General features: G+C 37.2%; 2 protein-coding genes and 1 long non-coding RNA gene across 4 annotated transcripts; 2 read left to right on the top strand and 1 right to left on the bottom strand.

Moving 5' to 3' along the window:
- Positions 1-1,285: 1,285 nt before the first annotated feature.
- yju2 (YJU2 splicing factor homolog) lies at positions 1,286-5,800 on the top strand. The gene is made up of 8 exons (XM_057334672.1): positions 1,286-1,422; positions 1,733-1,833; positions 3,003-3,147; positions 3,298-3,432; positions 3,629-3,810; positions 4,208-4,352; positions 4,669-4,834; positions 5,192-5,800. The coding sequence occupies exons 1-8, from the start codon at positions 1,399-1,401 to the stop codon at positions 5,320-5,322; spliced, it is 1,029 nt and encodes a 342-aa protein (XP_057190655.1). The 5' UTR covers positions 1,286-1,398; the 3' UTR covers positions 5,323-5,800.
- Positions 5,345-11,544, bottom strand: LOC130554801 (uncharacterized). 2 transcript variants are annotated; one of them, XR_008963029.1, is made up of 4 exons: positions 11,437-11,544; positions 6,827-6,925; positions 6,600-6,660; positions 5,345-5,458 (listed from the first exon to the last, which is right to left on the bottom strand). It is a non-coding gene; the product is annotated as an uncharacterized LOC130554801 (long non-coding RNA). The 2 variants fall into 2 exon arrangements; XR_008963030.1 differs by lacking the exon at positions 11,437-11,544 and adding an exon at positions 9,069-9,417.
- shda (Src homology 2 domain containing transforming protein D, a) lies at positions 9,662-18,044 on the top strand. The gene is made up of 8 exons (XM_057334671.1): positions 9,662-9,915; positions 11,079-11,147; positions 11,331-11,667; positions 13,189-13,342; positions 13,502-13,693; positions 14,688-14,856; positions 14,938-15,057; positions 16,425-18,044. The coding sequence occupies exons 3-8, from the start codon at positions 11,335-11,337 to the stop codon at positions 16,609-16,611; spliced, it is 1,155 nt and encodes a 384-aa protein (XP_057190654.1). The 5' UTR covers positions 9,662-9,915; positions 11,079-11,147; positions 11,331-11,334; the 3' UTR covers positions 16,612-18,044.
- The last annotated feature ends 1,535 nt before the right edge of the window (positions 18,045-19,579 follow it).

Below are 19,579 nucleotides of genomic sequence, written 5' to 3'. Positions count from 1 at the left end.
GCCCTTGAGCTGCGCAACAGGATTACGCACATCATAACCAAACATTTGCGCTAAAAAAAACTGGTTTCAAAGCTATATGTTTAAGGAAAGCAAATATGGCAAATTTATTCTTGTTATGCATCGTATTGATTCCATCATGTGTTTATTGTCGAGTGCATTGGGTTCACTCTGGAACACATTAAACTTTACAGATTTCTGTTTCCAATCTGTCCTATGATGACTAACAAATGAAGGGTGATAAAGTAAATATTTACGATTGCACTCAACCATTAGATTTCCAACTAATAGTAGGTACAGAGAGTTGGATTTTTTTATTAAAACATTAAAGTGCAAATTACGTAAACATGCACTTTTCGCAAACACTTTAAAGTAACAAAACTGTTTCCTTGATTTGATTGTATATAAAAGTTCTCCCTCTGCTGGCCTAAATCAAACCCTGTTTCTCTGCATACTGACATTACTGTAGTGTATTGCCCCTTGCGTTTACTTTTTTACTTTCACATTGCTGTGGTACAAAAAAGGATCCTAAAAAATTCTTCGTCGAGCTGTATGGTTCTATGGAAAAAGGTTCTACCTATATTATATAAAGGTAGAAACCTTGACTAAAAAGTTCTCTGAGGAACAAAAACTTGTTCTAGTTGTTGCTGATATAAGATCCCTTTATAGAATCTTAATTTCTACTTGAAATTATACTTTTTCAAATATTATACATTTTAAATATTACATCTATTTAAAATTAACCCGTGACTAGTCTGTTTGCTATTATTGTTATTACAGTTATTATTTTTACAACTATTGGCAATAAAACGGATTTGATTTATATTTTCATCACTATTATAATTATATTAAGTTTATCAAGAATTAGTCCATTAGGTGTAATGCCGAGGCTGTGCAGGTGGCGGCAGCACTGAAACTCTTGATAGAGGAACACACGGAGCGAGTTTACATAATTTGCACTTTGTTTCAATAAAAAAATCCAACTCTCTGTACTATTAATTGGAAATCTAATGGTTGAGTGGAATCGTAATTATTTACTTTATCACCCTTCATTTGTTAGTTATCATAGGACAGATTGGAAACACAAATCTATAAAGTTTAATGTGTCCCAGAGTTTACTATTATTGTTATTACAGTTATTATTTTACAACTATTGACAATAAAACTGATTTGATTTTTACTTTCATCACTATTATAACTATATTAAGTTTATCAAGAATTAGTCCATCAGGTGTAATGCCGAGGCTGTGCAGGTGGTGGCAGCACTGAAACTCTTGTCAGAGGAACCCACGGAGCGAGTGAAATCGAGGAAGAAGTTTACAGCGGGGCTAGCGTGCTAACTTACTATTGAGGTTTTGCGTCGTTGGTTTTACTTTTACTTTTAACTAACTAAAGAAAACCATGTCGGAAAGAAAGGTTTTGAACGTAAGTATCATTTATTTGTTTTTGATATTCTTGTTGTAGTTGGAGAATGTGAGTTGCGATTCCTAAATGGCTATCAACACGCTAAGTGATGTGAATTGTAAGTTAGTTCATATAAATTCATTTTTCGTCCAGCTTGTGGAAGATAAGCAGCGTTTGTACTAATAAGTGTTATTTCCGGTGCATTTTGGAGTAATAAATGTGGTTATGCGGTGACTGCACCTGATAAAATAAACCCCGTGATGTTTTGTTTACAAAGTTACACTATGAACTAATAACGTTACTACTAAAATATTTTCTTCTTTTACCACAGAAATACTACCCACCAGATTTTGATCCGTCTAAAATCCCTAAACTGAAACTGCCCAAAGACCGTCAGTATGTGGTCAGTTTGATGGCACCGTTTAATATGAGGTGAGAGCTGAGTTTCATTCATTTCAGATGTTCCTTGTATAAATTATGTATAAATTAAAGCAATAAGCCACAAGAAGCAGTGGGTTACAGTGCGTTTTATAAAAGCTAAGGGCGGAGTGCCTAAAACCCCCTTTAGCTGTTATAAAATGCACTGTAACCCACTGCTTGGCGGGGCTTATTGCTTTTATAAAACGGTTATTCCATATGCTTAGCCAGGTTTCATAAAATAAAGTAAATAAAATGATATTTAGGCTATGTGGTGCGGTCAGCCGTTATATATTGGGGTATTTTATAACGCTTAGAACTCCGCTCAGCCAATCAGAATCAAGGACCAGAACTGACCGTTTTATAAATTTAGTTTTAGTTGCCAGAGGTGGACTACATAAAGACATCGTTTATATAGCCATTAATAGCTATATAGTTATATATAGCCATTAAAAATGGGCTAGGAGTAAAAAAACACAAAAAATGATACATCTGCTTATAATCAGATGCATGATGAAGAAGTTCTTTTTAAAGTGTTTTAAGGTTTAACATTTGTGACCCTGGATCACAAAACCAGTCTTAAGTAGCACGGGAACATTTTTAGTAAAAGACAAAAATACGTTGTATGGGTCAAAATTATCGATTTTTCTTTTATGCCAAAAATCATTAGGATAATAAGTAAAGATCATGTTCCATGAAGATATTTTGTAAATGTCCTACCTTAAATATATAAAAACTTTATTTTTGTGAGTGGATGGCCTGCCACAGTTCCCCTGATTAACAACTTCAATGGCAATTTTCTCAATATTTTGATTTTTACAACTCATACGTCAATAGAAATCTTATTTATTCTGCTTTCAGTTTATGTAAAAATCTCAATTTTGAAAAATGGACCCATAAATACTGGTTTTGTTGTCCAGGGTCACATTTGACTAAAGTTGTGTCTGATTTCTCTGTGGTTTTATGTACATTTAATGCATTTGGCAGAATGCTTTGGACGTACATTGCATTTTACTATACATTTGTTTCTAACCATGTGCAATGCCTGGGATCGAACCTATGACCTTGGCGTTGCTAGGGCCATGCTCTAACCACTGAGCTGAAGGAAAGCTTTTAATGTATTATCTGATCAATAAAGTCTGCTAAATAAAAAAATATGAATGCTAACGATTGGTGTTTTGCAGGTGTAAAACATGTGGAGAGTACATATACAAAGGAAAGAAGTTCAATGCTCGTAAAGAGACCGTTCAGAATGAACTGTACCTGGGGCTGCCCATTTTCCGTTTCTACATCAAATGTACAAGATGCTTGGCTGAGATCACCTTTAAGGTAAAAGAATATGTTCATTATGTTACATAGACCCCTTTCAAACCTGCAGGTTAACAATATAATAGCAGCAATAATGTCTTTACATTCCAAACTCTGTCTCTGTTAAATTACATTGTTGATATGTCATCATCTGACTAATGTGTTTCACAGACTGACCCAGAAAACACAGACTACGCCATGGAACATGGTGCGACGCGTAATTTTCAAGCAGAAAAACTGATGGAAGAGGAGGAGAAGAAAATTCTACAGGATCGAGAGGAAGAGGAGCTCAATAACCCGATGAAGGTCTGTGTGGATCAGATGTTTGGATGTTGTTGGGTTAAACGGAAATATAAGATGAATCCCCTTACACCATTTGTTTTATTTTATAGTTTTGGTAATAATAGTAACAACAAAGGATGTCCAAACGTTTTCATTTGTTCATTTTGTTGTGTGTGCCTAAATATGGATTCATGACCGTTCAAGCCAAATGTTGTCACAGGTTCTGGAGAATCGAACCCGGGACTCAAAGATGGAGATGGAGGTGCTGGAGAACCTGCAGGAGCTGAAGGACTTGAACCAGAGGCAGGCGCATGTGAACTTTGAGGTCATGCTCAATGAATATAAAGAGATGGAGCAGAGACAGAAAGAGAGAGAGCAAGAGGAGGACGAGCGAGAGACCAAGTATGAAACGGACTTCATTAGAAGATGCACAAGTTTCAACTTGTGTATTTGTTAGTAAATGTTTTGTTACTTTATCACACACTTTTATTTCATTTTCTTGCCTGAACTAATTTTGACTTTTAGATGTAATGCCTGTTGAGTGTTAACTTTAGATCATGGTTCTAAAATCTAAACATGTCATTACTATATTAAAATAGACACTTGACATATGCACACTGGATGTACATGCCTAACAATTTTAACTTTTAAATCTTGATGTTGTTTGTTAAATATAATAGTATTTCGTCACAGCAGCATCTGTGCATCTTCATGCATCTATTTTATGTGCTATTTGCCAAAGCTTAAAGAAGATATGTATCCGTAATATAGTATGTCATTTTACTCTTTCTCCTCATAGAGAGATGTTGGACAGGGCTTTGGTCAAACGGCTGAGAGACTCAGACTCCGAAGAAGAGGGAGAGAATGAACCAGAGAGAAGCAGGAAACATAAAGCTTATAACCCCACAGACATCCTCACCACAGACATAAACACAGGACCACAGGTAATAAGAAAAATGTTGATTTTTCTGATTTTATTACATGACATCACATATTACATTATGTTATTGACAGACGAGTAACTCGTTAAATAAACTTAAGTCAAATTGTATCACCTACTGTAAAAAAAGTGTATGATTTTTGAGGCACCATTGTGCTAACTTGTTTTTGTATTAGTATTGTTGAATTGTTGCATGTTATATATTACTTTGCCGCTTACACCTTAAGGTAGACTTCTTGGGCATTATATTTTTTGTTGTTTTCCTATTTCCTATGACGTGCCTCATTTCTGACTCATTAATCTGTCTGTGGTTTCCGCAGTGCTCGTCCTCACTGGGTGTGAAGAAACAGAAGGTGGAGAGCTGGGAGAGAAGCGTCGGGGGTCTGAAAGGACGGGGAGCGCTGGGGTCTCTGGTCGTGAGGAAGAAACCTGCCAGTTCTGCCTCTGCCATACCACAGCCGGCCTCTGACACACGAACAGCTTCAGGTGCTATTTAAACTACTGCATCTATCAAAACAAAAATAAACGATAATTTGGAAAATGATGCACATTTGTAGGACCAATAAGATTTTTATTGTGACATTTTCGTGACGATTAAGAACATTTTATGGTATTGCAAAACACAGATTTTTGTATATGAACATAAAGGCAGTGCAACAAATACTATTTATTTGCATTAAAGTCAAGTAAATTATTGTCACATGCACATGCATTCTATACGCATGCTTATAATAATATTAATATAAACATTTTTTGGTTGGTCTCGTTTTAACTGATAATGACCTGCTGCAGCTTCTATCGTTTTTCCTCAACTTTTTTCTCTTTCTGAAATGTCATGGACAGGTGCCGTCAAACCCGTGACCTCCACAGCTACACCTGGTGCTTCCATCAGCCAGACAGTCACAGTTCAGAACGGCTCCTCTCTCAGTCTGTTGGGGGCGTACTTGGACAGCGACGAAAGCCACTCTGATTAGACAATGAACACAATGCAGTGTAGCATCCTTACTGAGATGTAGTTGTGACCGCAAAGATGTGTTTATCTTCAGCACAAAGGCAACCACCTCTCTCCACATGACCCAAAGATTACCGTAACAGCTTCCTCGACCTGGTCTGCTCATACATAAATTAAAAAAGAAAATTTTTCAGTAATAAACGTTTCAGGTGGAGGAACAAAAGCCCTTTCAATTTTATAGATTTTTTGCTTGAATATATTACATCTGATCCATGTTGATGTTTGTTGTGTACTCTATTGTTTCTGATGTACTCTGTAATGTGTTTGTAATATAATTTTAACTCTGTTTAACATTGGTTCAGTCAATAGGTGGAAATGCATTTGATGGTGCTGCATATGGAGGCGAGTAAACCTACATAAAAATTTTTCCCATAAACTCTAGTCTCGCATTACAAAGATGAATAAATCCTTCGAACAGATTAATAAAATGTTCCACCTGATTCACTGCTATTGACTTTTTCTTTTCCTGCCTTGGTTTATGAAACGTTTAGCGTATCGTGAGCTTCTCAGAACAAATGTCAGACATCAGGTGGATTGTTTTGGTTTTCCTAACATAATGTTAATGCAGTCTAGTCTTGTACCATCTATTATTTGACATTTCAGGTGCAACTGGTGATCTACCCGTGAGATTTGACCTCAGTATTCTGATAAAGGATGTGCATTGAATTCTGTTTGACCAATCACTGCATTTTGCAACCGTTTATTATAGGCAGCTTGCAATGCAACATGGTCCTCAAACAATATTCTGCAACACTAATCCCAAAGCTTTCATTTGAAATGAGCTGCATCAGCAAGAACAAAGACAATGCGATCCTCCAGTATGAGGGGCCGTTTAGGCCTTAATTGGAATGACTCTTACAAACACTAGTGAAATAAAAATATCGATCGACATTCGTGAAGTTCATTCATACATATTACTGAAATAATTTCTGTTTAGGCTAAAGTTGAACCGCCATTATTGTTTTGGTAATACTCAGGGTTTTCATGTGTCTTTTTTTATTGAACATCAATAGAAAAATACAAAGATAATATATTTACACACAGTGTACAAATTAGCATGATATGTTTACATACAATGCATAAAATGTGTCAACAGTATGTTCAACATAATCAAAATACTAGAAATACTATAAAAGTTTTTTAAACTTTTATAATGCTTGTGTTAAGACACTTGTGTTCTCGTGTGTAAAACTAAAACCATTCAGACGCCTCTAGGAACATCAGCAGCTTCAAACTCACCATCAGTCAACACCAGTGCCAGTAGAAGAACCTTCATCATTCTGCTGAATTGAGCTGAAACCTGTCAAGAAAATGACCAAGTTCAACTTTAGCCTGAACAAAAATTATTATTTTGCAAAAAGAAAATAATTTTCATCTTGAGAAGAAATAGTAATATGAATAGAATGAATACAGTCAAGTCCATCAGTCTTATTCTTGTAAGTGAATAAAGATGAAACATACAGTACCTTTACAGTGATGTAGAGCTGAGAGGAACGTAGAGCTGTCTTTTATACCGTCACTTCCAGGATCTCATTTTTCCTGTATGAACATTTGACCAAAGAAACCTGAAACATAGTAAACTTAGTAAGTATTTGTCCATTATTTGCTATCTACTGGCATTGTTTATATGATATGTGTCATTTTTATTGGTTTACTTTTTCTCTTCTGCTGCAATTTTAACGTCCTGCTTAAATAAGCTTGTTCAAAGTTTTCTGAAATATTTTGATAAGTGTTAATATAATCAAAGTGCATTCAGCACATTTTATTAGCAGATAATTCATAATAAATATATTTAAGGGCCCTTCTCAGAGAGTTTATAAGACCATAATTTGTATATTTTACATAAGTAGAACATGTTTAGTTGCTTACACTCATAAATCCAGATGTAATAATTAACTTGCCTATTAAACAACAAGTTAAGTGTTACATATTTTTAAGGAAAGAAGCTTAATTTGTGTTCTTCTTGTTTTGACTTAAAATGCCCTCAGGTTGATTTACTTGCCAAAATATTGCATGTATTTTAAAGGTCCGGTTGAACGGGCAGTTTCTGCCAATCTCATATTAATCTTGAGTACAGTAACAATAGTATTGCATACTTCGTATCTTACTTCGAGTATTTAATTGGATCACATTCATAAAAGATAGATCCAGCTGTACGATTATTTCCAAAAACATACGACATCCTGGGGGTATGCGGGTATGCATCATTGCATTATCCCTGCATAACCGTTTTGATTCACTATAAGTTTGTGTTGTTTACATTATGCACGTACATGCCGATTGCCAACAAAACACAGACATATGACTTAGTTACCACGTGCGGTTCATGTCCGGCATATTTTAGAGCTGGGACTGCTCCATCTATCAGTTTCAAACGATCTGCAAATCCAGCGTTATATCCGCCGTTTATATAACATCCATCACTGAAATGCCGTGAACAAACAAACACACCTCAACTTCTCTCACTATCGCAAGAGTAACTAGCTGTAGGCCCACAGCGCAGCCAATCTTGACACAGCGCAGCCCATCTTGATGGTAGGCGGGTCTTCCTATCGCTCGTCGGTTGACGCGTGAGCAGGCTATTTCTTTATAATTATAATAGTGGCTGTGCTTTTCTTGGAGAATTGCACAATAAAGGATTAAGAAAAGTTACGTGACGGTTTTTCATGTTCGAACAAAACTTTCCCAAACGTACACGAACCTTGGGGGAGTGTATTGAGCACAGAAATACTACGTAATACGTCCAACTTGTTTTTTGACAAGTTTACAATGTAAGCATGAGAAGCCAGCACGTTTAACATTGTAAAGAAGTCAGAATACATGAAACAGCATTGATTATTAGTTTAATAAGTAACAGCTATTATGGAACCTGAAGGTAGAATAAAGTTTGGGCCCGACTCAAAACATTTCTATTAACCAAAAATGACAAACTTCTCTGTTCATTACCTATGATCTTTCCACTAAGAGTAACTATTTATTTATTTTAAAGTTTTACTTAATATTACATTTAGGAATTTATAGTCTGTTTAATATTTGAACTGTGTTTCTCTCTCCCTTAACCTAAATGTGTGCTTTAAATGTTTTGCTTATAGTCAAAATATTTTATGTACAGCTGCTTTGTAACAATAAAAATGGTAAAAAGCGCTATGAAAAAAAGTTGACTTGACTATTCTATTTAATGCGTTTTTATATTTCACACTGAGATTTCCAAACCAGCAGCTAACACAACCCGAATTCCAGAAACGTTGGGACTTTTTTTTATATTTGAATAAAATGATGTCATATTAAGAATGGACTACTGCAATTCTCTACTGGCCGGTGTCGTGCCGAAAACACACTCCCTGCCAGATTATGCACCCCCCCCTCCCCATAATGGTTAGGGTGAGGATTAGGTGTTAGGGGAGGGGTTAGGATTAGGATTGGGTGTGGGGAGGGGTTAGAATTAGCCAATCGGACACGTGTTATTGAAGGGGGTGCATAATCTGGCGGGGAGTGTGTTTTCGGCACAACACCGGTCTTCCAACCAATGCAGTCAAGTCCTTGCAAATGATCCAGAATGCAGCTGCATGTCTTGTTTTCAATCAGCCTAAAAGAACCCATGTAACACCCCTCTTGATTTCACTTCACTGGCTGCCAGTTGCTGCCCGCATCAAGTTTAAATCTCTGACACTGGCCTTCAGAACGATAACGGCAAATTCACCCATCTACCTTAACCCAGTGCTCCAGGTCTACATCCCCTCCCGTCATCTTCGGTCTGAAAATGAGCGACGCCTGGCACCAAATCGCTTGCAAAAACCTTTACTTATTCGGTTCCCCTTTACTGCGAAAATAGCATGTATTTCACCACTATTCCAGAATAGTCATCAAACTGACTAGTAAAACTGTACAGTAGGATGTACGGTTGATAAAACTATTACCATATAACATTTTCCCAAGACATGAACCAGGCGTCCTCCATTCTTTCCGACAAAAAAGCACCTGAACACAACCAACTCGGAATCATGATATCATAAATGGGAATTATCCAATCTCCGACATTATTCTGCCTTCACCTGCTCTCGGAAATATGATAAATCCTACTTCAACCCGGAAATAATTTGCTCTTTTAATGTTAGATATACTTTTGTATGTTTTTATGTCACTAAATCAATTAGTAACATTAATGTTTTAACATTGCCAAATACTTTTAATGTTACTTGATCCAGACGTTATTTCCGGGTTGAAGTGGGAGTTATCTAATTTCCGAGAGTACGTGAAGTCACAGACAGCTCTGCTCTCGCGATACTTTGAAGTCATACGCGTCGCCGATCGGCCTCACGAAGTTGAACGCATCAAGCATACGTTGCTTTGTTCTAGTAGTCCGTTTCATAAGTGGTCAAGACACTTTCCTACATGCAGGAGTTGAAACTCTCCTCTGTCAACATTGAACGCTGGTTGGACTTTGTTTAATATGCGAGAAAAACTGTTTAAACAAGCATGAGGAGTCAAATAGCGGACGACGCGTCGCAGTGTCCTCGTTTACCCACCGGGGACTTTGCTGCAAAATCTGCATATGGTGGGTTTTGAAACCTTTTAACATTTGATTCTTTTAAGCACGACTGTGTACGTTCTGAGCACCACGACTTTCAACAAAAGCATGTGTTTCAGTTCATTGATTTTGCATCTTTGTGTCTGAAATATATTGATAGATACATCTGCTTTATACTATCATTACGTCTATGCATTGCTGAGAGGTTAACGTTAGTATTTTGCAAATTCTTTCGGTGGTTGTTTGTTTCTGAACTGTTTTTGTGAGTGAAACGATCGTGTTTTGGGGAGAAATTTGCGCTGCTCTGGCGAGTCTCTCGCGCTCTCTGGCACACCGGCTAACATAATAACGTTACATACTGAATGTGATACTTTTACTCGTTTTTTTGCCAAAATACTGTAGTATTTTGTTGGAATGTATAATATACAACCATGTTTCTGTGTATAATCTCATTTGTCGGCAGGGGAAGTGACTGTAATCGTTGGTGGAGGAGCTTAGAGGTGTTAGCCGGTTTGCTAATATCCCTTTTTTAAATGCATCAATGACAATATTAATATTCATGCACTTCATTTTTAAAGTAGATTTCTATCTGTACTAAAACGTGGAAGAATCAGAAAGTGGGTGTGTTCTGTTAATGCTTCTGCATGTTTTGGTTTGACAGGTTTATTTTGGCAAGATTCAGCTCTGCGCGCGTGCGTGTGCGCGTGCGTGTTAAACTTTCTCTTTCAATATTATTGATTTGTTTGTTTTGTTTATGGGAATGGCCATTATGTTCAATTAACTGCCCAAGTATAAATGCATCAGAATCATTGACTTGCATATTCTAATGGTTTCTATTACAAATACCATTGTGAGACATCATCCGTCTACCATGAAAACCATTACAAAATTCCTTTATGTAGTGTGTTTTGGGCTTTATCCCATTAGGATTTAATGGTGTTCTCTTGGTTCCCATCCGCCAGGTAACATCCCACCAAAAAAACCCAACACATTACCAGTACAGACCCACAGAGACTATTATAGTCTCCATTAAAGCAATTCCTATTATAACCATTAAATCCATTAGTCTCTGTGGTGGTTTTTATCGTTTTTTCCAGCACTGTTAGAGGGGCGGAGGTTTGAAAAATACACTGCCTTTCTTCACTTGCCTTGCTTTTAAATAGTTCATGATGGTGCATTTGCCTTTACAGATTAATTTCTTGCGAGCAAAAAGGAGCCGTCGGCTGTTCTAACTCTTTCATGCATTGGGGAAATTAAAGGTGAGCTATTACACAATATCATATTTGCCATTTATTGACACACGCTGTGTAATAAGTAACTCATTGGTTAAGTCTTTCATACACGAGCAAGATTTATGGGTTTATTCTGAACTACAGTAAGGATAAAGTCCTGCACAAGCAGTTCTTTCAACCTTTAATTTGATTCTCTCATCTTGTTTGTAGACCCATGGCAAAGTGGTTTAGAAATCAGCTTAGTTTTGGCAGCAGGAAAGGACCGCCGCAGCCCCCGAAACCAGACTACACCGAGAGCGAGATCCTACGGGCTTACCGGCTTCAGAAAGAGCTGGACTTTGAGGATCCGTACGACCCCTTGGAGAACCGGGTGCACAGCAGGTCGGGCTCGTTGGAGGCGTTCCCCTCTTTTGGTACAGTGCTGTCCAACGGCGTGGAGGTGAAGATCGTGTCTCCCAAACACAGACTGATAAAAGTGGAATCTCAGGAATTCGGGCGTAGCAAGATCCCATTAAACATTGTGACCTTCGAGGAACCGCAGGCTCCTGTAAGAATAATCGTTTGCTTTCATAACATATTAAGGTTTTGCCTACATGTTATGACAACGTGATCGAGTATAGTGCAGGTGCAACATTCATATTTTATTGTTGCATTTATTTTTAAAGCTTACCACATTCTTGTACGGTATAAATATGAACAATGAAGGGTGGACGTGTGTTTGTTTAAATGAGTGTTTTACTGACATAAAGACCTCTTTTATCGGCTATATATCAGATATGTTACAAGAATACGTTGTCTGTGCACACGAGAGGATTGTTTGTTTAGTTTTGATTTGTTTGAATATGTTTAGTGCACTTGATGTAGACGACTCATGTTGTCATAACAAACCAAAGCACACACGCATACACAATTCGCTTCTTTGTGTGATGTCACGGGTTAGGCGGGGGTGCACGGAGAACCATTTACTTTAACCCAAATCATTTAATCCCAATGTCTGCCGGAACTGAAATGAGACGTAAACCATCTTCATCTCTCTCTCTGTCGGTCTCTTTGTTTATCTGGATTTGTGACGTGCTGATGTTTTTTTATTCCTTTTGGTTTTTTGAAAGGATAGTTAATCCAAAAATGGATATTCTTTCATCACCCTTATGTGGTTTTAAACCTGTGTGAATTTATTCAATCTGTAGAGCTGTTTAGTATAAACACCATTGGTCTTGTTCGGTTCATGTTGACTTGTTTATCGAACATAATGTGTTCAGACTAAATGATGAAATGTGTTTAAATTTGGGTTGAACTATATCTTCAAATAGATCTAATGAATCTTTCTCTGTATCTCTAGCTTGAAGTAGTTGATATATATAGACCTGTTTGTCTGTTTCCAGGCATGTATGTTTCATTACACTGGGTTCATTTAATGCATGCCGGAAGCAGACAGGCCCATTTTTGCTCGCTGCACTCGGCCTGCTCTCTTTCCAGCCCTTCAACACGCATTTGATCAGGCCGAGTGATCAAATTACAGCAAAATGCATCCTTAAACTCGACTCAGACATGCAACGCACGCTTCCCAGACATAACCTCGCTCAATTATTTTTAGCCTTTTGATTTCTTTTTCTATCTTGGGAACCATCATATTGGCAAAATAACCAAAAACGTTTTGTATGACCACTAAAATATTTACATTTTTGATTTAATGTTTATAATACAAATATATTTCTGCTTAATGAACGCAAGGTGTCATTTTTTATAATGCTTCTAGAAATCGCAGTGTTCCATTATTACGTATAACAGTGATTATTGATATTGTATGTAAATATCTTTTTGTTTGATGCAGCTTCACAGATTTTCCCGTCTATGGTAATAGTGTCTTGATTAAAATAAAAATATAGGAATATTCAAGAATGTATAGCTAAATAAATAATGTTTACCTACAGTACATGCATCTAAATATGTATAATTTGTGATTTGTAAATTGTTGAATCAACCAATTTGCTCGTCATTTTGTTTATAATCTTTAATATACGTCACTCAACACTTGTTTATTATTTTTCTTACCCTCTTCTTTCTACAGGTGGTTCCCTCGGCTCCTGCGGTTGGTGAATCGGATTACTCTGACCCTTTTGACGCCCGGCCGGACCCGCGGCCCAGACCTGACTGGGAACATGACACTGTAGAAACCTGCAGCAGTTACATGGAGCCGTTCGAAGCCCAACGATTTATAAGCGGTAAATCGGTTTTACAATGAAACTGTAGTAATACAAGTATTTCTATAGCTCAAGGGTTCGATCCCAAGGGAACACGCATACCAAGATTGGTCAGTGTTTTATTTGTGTGTTTTAGCGACAAAACACAAGATGAGCTAATAAAACTGTTTTGTTTCTCAGAGCTGCAGCACGGCACAGACTGGGGCAGCCCGCAGCTCTACGACAGCCCGTATGAAGAGAGAACCGGACCCCGGGGGTCCCCCGCAGAGGACGAGAGGGAGAGCCGTCTGCCCCAAGATGATGAGAGACCTGCAGATGAGTACGACCAGCCCTGGGAGTGGAAGAAGGAGAACATCTCTAAAGCCTTCGCCGGTAAGACTATCGCTGTGGGGACTTTCTTCTGCAGTTTTGGGGAAATAATATGTGAACAAGCATGCATACTGCAAAAACATTGTGAACAGTAGTATGTTACATTGTTTCATGCTTGATGTTTAATATAGAGAATCTTTAAAAATAAGATTTTAAAGATTTTGGTTACTCTTTAAATCAGTGGTTCTCAAACTTTTTTGTTGTAAGGCCCCCTTTGTGTAGAGTGCATTGCTTTGCGGCCCCCCAAATAAAGACTTATAATCTTAAACTTAAAATTTTAATTAAACCAAGAAAATATTCAGTTAAACAATGCTAAAACATAAATTCTTTTGGTTGGTGGCATTGTTTTTCTGATGTTTGATTGCACAAAATTTATGATAAATATCTATATTTCTAAAATGCCACAAAATCTGTGGCACAGCCCCCTTGAGAACCACTGCTTTAAATAATTTTTAAATAACAACTTTTGACAGTCTTCTCTTGATAAGTCCAAGAGACGAAGGTCTATTGCTTATTGTGTTTCAGTTTATTTCTTACACCGGATGCGGCGCGATGCGACAAGAGACAATAGAACGAATTAGAACCCATTATCATTTTAAATTTTGTCCACACTGGATGCAAGGTTGTCGCGTCCGGTGTAGCAACGGTGTCCCACATGAATTGTTGTCTACTGCTCATTTTGGCAAATGTTGTTCATCCGTGCGTTTTATGCATTTGGAAAAACATAGTAATATACATGAGGACAGAATAATTCATGACAACGATATTATTATGATATCTATTGAATTGATATTTAAATAACAAATAATTTGGTCAGTTTGATCTTTAATGGGGTATGGCACACGGAGCGATGACGTACTTCCGCTGAAATCTCTGCCAGCTACATCCAGCGCACGTAGCGTCCATAGGGACCAATGGTGTTTTTCACGCTTTCGTTTTTTCACTGGTGTCCTTCACTTTGAATGCTTTCTTAAACGTTCTAACTGTTGTTCTGTAGTGACGTTCGATGCGAGAGACTGGGATCAGTCCACGCTGCCCCGCGACGAGCTGCAGTGGGCCGCAGGAGCATCCAGAACCGGTGGACCCGCCAGCCTACGCAAACCAAACAGCCCTCACGGTATCCTGGGCGAGAGGGTTGACCCCACACTGCCCCTGGAGAAACAGGTGTATGTATTAAGACATGCTGCTCAATACATCAGCCAGACCGAGTCTAGAAGAATACACTCATCACATGATGTTTTTTTTAGTTGGTACCATGGTGCGCTGACACGCTCGGAAGCCGAATCTCTGCTCACGCTTTGTAAAGAATGCAGTTATCTGGTGAGAAAGAGCCAGACGGGACGCAACGACTACTCGCTGTCTCTCAGGTACTGTTATAAAAGCCATGTAAACTGACTGCTGTGGTTGTGTTGTGTGTGTTTGTGTTCGTATAATAATTGAAGTACTTCCCACACCAGGTATTGAATTAGTCCCGCTTCACTAGTTTCATATTTTTCTTCTGTTACTTGGTCAGAAATGGGCATTGGTGGAATCTTGAATCAAATTCAAGACTTTGATGGTTTTATGTACAGCTGAAGTCTTCCATCTCTGTTTGTAACTTTGTTTAAAATTGCAGGGTACTTTATGTACTTATTCTTATCGTTACTATAACCTTACTATTATGAGTCCGGGTAAAGTAAGGAGACTGCTGTTTTATAAACTTGCTCAATAACTGAATCGCAGCTACATTACTGTGGCTTTTGCTTTGGGTGTGTTGAAATATTAAAAGCTGGGATGTAAATTGTCCCGCAGTATTTGTGCATAAGCATCAAAATGATGTCAGATCAGCGTGCTTTTGCTTTTCTAAGATCAGACTTACTATAGCAGATTTAGATTTTCACAATAATCATATCAATCATAACAGCTATTCGCTAAAAACACTGATCTGCTCGCATTTCTCTCATTTAATTTCTGTCGTCCTCAGACATATCGTAACGTCCTCAATAAATACAATAACCAAAGGGACATTCAGTCAAATTCATTTAGGGGTGTACTGATGTCATGGCATAATATATCTCGATAAAAATGTATATTGTAGAGCTTTGGAGATAGTTTTATGATATTTTAAGTTCTCGTAAATTGGTTGAACTGCCTACACGTGATCCACATCAACATTTAGAATGTTTTGTTTTTTATTTTGTACTTTTCTTCGAGACGTTCTCTCTTAGGTTTTAGCTTAGAATTAATATTCATTTAACTTGACATTAAAAGTTATTTTAAGAGTTCAGTTGCAAAAACTGATTTTTTTTATATCATGTTTTTTTATTTATTGTGCATTCCAATTACTATCAATCAAACTGCATTTGGGTTGATTTGATTAAGTAATAATAACTAAAACAATATAGCTAATAACACCAACAACAAAAAACCCCACAAATACATGATTTTTTACTTATTTTTGCAAATACATTATATTTTTAATAATTCACATACAGAAAGTTAGATTAAACCTTGAATGTGTTCACTTCTGTAGCAAGTTGAATATCATTTTACTGAAAATTGTAAATGTTTTTAAAATAAATTATTGAATTTCAGTTTCAATTTTAAAATTCACATATCATGATGCTATTGTATTGTACTAATGTCTATCGTTACACCCCAAGTGCTTTATAAAAGTGTTGATCCTCTTACCGAGACTTTTTTCTGTAAGGAATAAGCATGCTGGATGTCTCCCTGTGTGTGTGCCTCTCTGCAGAAGCTGTCACGGGTTCATGCACATGAAGTTCTCACAGTCTCGTGATGGGAAGTTCATCCTAGGCGAGAACAGTCCTCCGTTCGACTCCATCTCTGAAGTCATCCATTACTACACCACACAAAAGCTGCCCATCCGTGGAGCCGAGCATCTGTCCCTGATGTTTCCAGTGCTGGTGCAGACGCTCTGAGGACACAAACACGCTTGGTCACGCTCACACACATTCATACTCGCTCAGGGCTTAATACACCGTTGTTATTATATTGCTTAATTTTCAATTAGATTAGTCTTGATGAGGATTAGTTTTGTGTTTTGAGAGTTAGATTGAATCTAAACTTGGTGTGAATGAGCACACAGTCAGTCTGTAGTTGATGCTGAAGTTGACTTAACTGAAATTTATCTTCAGCACTGCACTGCTGGAGTAACACTGAGAACTGCAGTATTATATTCTGTCTGTCTGTTCCAAAGCTTCAACGACCAGATTTAAAGGAACGGTTCACCCAACAAAGAAAACCATGTCATTTCGGATATGAATTCTAGAATGAGAAACTTTTGGCCTTTTTTTCCTGTATTGCATTGCGATTTCCAACAACGCAGTGACTTCAGGTGTCAAGTTCATAAAAGTATAAGAAAACATGGAAGTAATTCCTGCCTTATAATGCAATACAGACTGAAAAGTCATTGATAATATCAAATCATCCTAATTTGATGGCAAAATGGCTATTCAGTATTTTTATATTTTTTACGGTAATCATTTGAAACAACACAGGAGTGATTAAATATTACTATTTGTTGTGGCGAACTGCTCATTTGAGATCTGATGAAATGTAGGCCAACCAAAGTATTTAAAGATTTTATTTATGGAAGAATAGCGAGTATTACAGTATAGTGTAAAGTAGAGATCGTTTCACTGGCTGGAAAAAGTGTTTTAGTTTTTAGTTTAGTTTGTCCGAGCAGGAACCCAGCCCTTAACATCCCAACATCAAAATGATCCGACACATATTACAGTAAGGAATGTTCAGAATGTGACTTTCCCCTCACCGGATGGCCCTCTGTGCACAAATCTCTGTTAATAAATCCAGTGCTGCAGGAACAGGAAGTGATGCACGCCTTCTGCTCCAGACCAGTGCTTGACAGGAAGTGACATCCCTTAGTGCAGCTGTCACAATGCTGCCCATCATTCCACACTACCAGCAAGCCGTCGGGTGGTTTCTGAGGACGCTTTAGCAATACTTGGTGAGATGCCCACACAAAAACCATCTCTGCTGGGTTTAGTTTATCTCATCTCGGGTTCATTTAAGAATCTAAAGCCGCGTAACATATCAGTCTGTTGATGGCTGCTGTATTTTTGTAGAAACAATTAAGACACTAGTATTTTCTTCTTAACACGGTAAACCTTGTGATATTGTGAATACGAGGAACAGCTTTAATATTGACCAGCAGAAAGCCGAAAGTGTTTTTGTGGTGGGTTTATCTGATGGGAACACACACTGCTGTAGTTCTGCACAGGGTATCTAGTCTTATAGAGATCCTATTGTTTGTTATGATGACTGTCATTGTAGTGATTTCTTTCTATTTGCTGTTTTACAGCTTTTTATTTCTTTGGAATAAAATATGAGTCTTCTAAAAAAAAGTCTCTCTCTCTCTCTCTCTCTCACACACACAACTTGAATGTGATGTACATTGACAAGACAGCAGCTCTGAGTGCTAAAGAGACGGTTCACTCAAAAATGAAAATTCTTTGTCATCATTTACTCACCCTCTAGTTGTTCCAAACCTTACAATTTGCAGTTCTGGGACATTATTGACTACCATAGGAAAAATTACAATAGTAGTCAATGGTTCCCCAGATCTGTTTGCTTATATAAATGCTTAAAAATAAGCCATTTGGTTTTGAACAGAACAAAAAAATATACATACACACTATTAGATGATGTCCCAGAAATGTCAGTTGCCAACATTCTTCCAAATATTTGTCTTTGTGTTCAACAAAACTAAGACATTTATACAGGTTTGGAACAACCCGAGGGTGAGTAAATGATGACAAAGAATTTTCATTTTTGGGTGAACCGTCTCTTTAGGAGCACTCCGAGCTGCTGTCTTGACAGTCTTCACATCACTTGAACGATCCCTTTTAGGTCTGAATCACTTCAGTTGCAATTACTTAATGTGTGTTCTTGTGTTACTATGGCAGTAACCTCAGTACTCAGGCGGGTATTATGCTTGCTCAGTTATTACTATATGATTTATGATACATGCTTAAAAAAACTTTAATTTTAATAAATTAAATAAATTTTTTGTTTATATCGTTTAATTTATGGCATTATTTTATTAGCGTATTGATAGAACAGTGCTTTTGTGGTTATGTTCAGTAAATGTAAATGCATTATGCCGCTTTAGAGCCGCATTAACGCTCTGTGTAAATACACATTTATGCCGCTTCAGATTCAGTTTCTGTGCCGCCTTTGCATGTGTAAAGTGGCCATAATAGAACCATATTTCCCATTCGAATTGTTTTTTAAATTGTGATGTAACGCCTTTGAAAATATTTTTATGCAAGTGTTAATTTAATCTGTGTCTATACACGTGTGTCTACTTTGCCCATTCAGCATTGATCATGTTGAAACAAACAGATGAAGGGAATTATAGCCCGCATTGACAGCACGGATCTGGAGAGTTTTTCTGTAATAATCCATTTCATTCTACAAAGAGCAGCTAAAGCTTCATGATTAATTATTTATGTGTTGTAAAGTATCTCTATGACCTCATTATAATGACATGTAAAGATTTAACTAAACCTGTTTAACATCAAATGAAAGATGACTCTTAATATGAACTTTCTTCATACACATTGATCTTACGTGATTCAGTGCATGTTATTTCGAAGAAAACATTCTGCTTTTCCATTAGTATCCCGCTATCTCAACCCTTTAATTTGTATTTTTCTTAGAATAAATCATATGTGTAATATTCTCCGATGTTTTTGTCTGATCTCTGCTGTTGTCCTTGTTATTGCTTGACCGTGGTGATATTTTTCAGGCATAAAACTTGCTGCTGTTGGTCTGAGCTTTCTCAGAAAGGTTTTGTTTAAAAGACCTCAATCCTTTTTTATATATTTCAATAAATGTTGTATTTGATTATTATTTGTCTTTTGGACT

This window comes from Triplophysa rosa, linkage group LG5, assembly GCF_024868665.1.
Source record: "Triplophysa rosa linkage group LG5, Trosa_1v2, whole genome shotgun sequence".
Classification (NCBI taxonomy): Eukaryota; Metazoa; Chordata; class Actinopteri; order Cypriniformes; family Nemacheilidae; genus Triplophysa; species Triplophysa rosa.
This window is presented reverse-complemented; position numbering and strand designations above follow the sequence as displayed.

What these genes read in the sequence shown, in the direction of transcription:
- yju2 (XM_057334672.1), top strand. Translation starts at nt 1,399, where the DNA reads ATGTCGGAAAGAAAGGTTTTGAAC. An exon ending in ATGGCACCGTTTAATATGAG is followed by an intron (nt 1,834 to 3,002) that starts GTGAGAGCTGAG and finishes GGTGTTTTGCAG; the next exon opens with GTGTAAAACATGTGGAGAGT. An exon ending in AGCTCAATAACCCGATGAAG is followed by an intron (nt 3,433 to 3,628) that starts GTCTGTGTGGAT and finishes ATGTTGTCACAG; the next exon opens with GTTCTGGAGAATCGAACCCG.
- shda (XM_057334671.1), top strand. Translation starts at nt 11,335, where the DNA reads ATGGCAAAGTGGTTTAGAAATCAGCTTAGTTTTGGCAGCAGGAAAGGA. An exon ending in AGCCCAACGATTTATAAGCG is followed by an intron (nt 13,343 to 13,501) that starts GTAAATCGGTTT and finishes TTTGTTTCTCAG; the next exon opens with AGCTGCAGCACGGCACAGAC. An exon ending in CATCTCTAAAGCCTTCGCCG is followed by an intron (nt 13,694 to 14,687) that starts GTAAGACTATCG and finishes GTTGTTCTGTAG; the next exon opens with TGACGTTCGATGCGAGAGAC.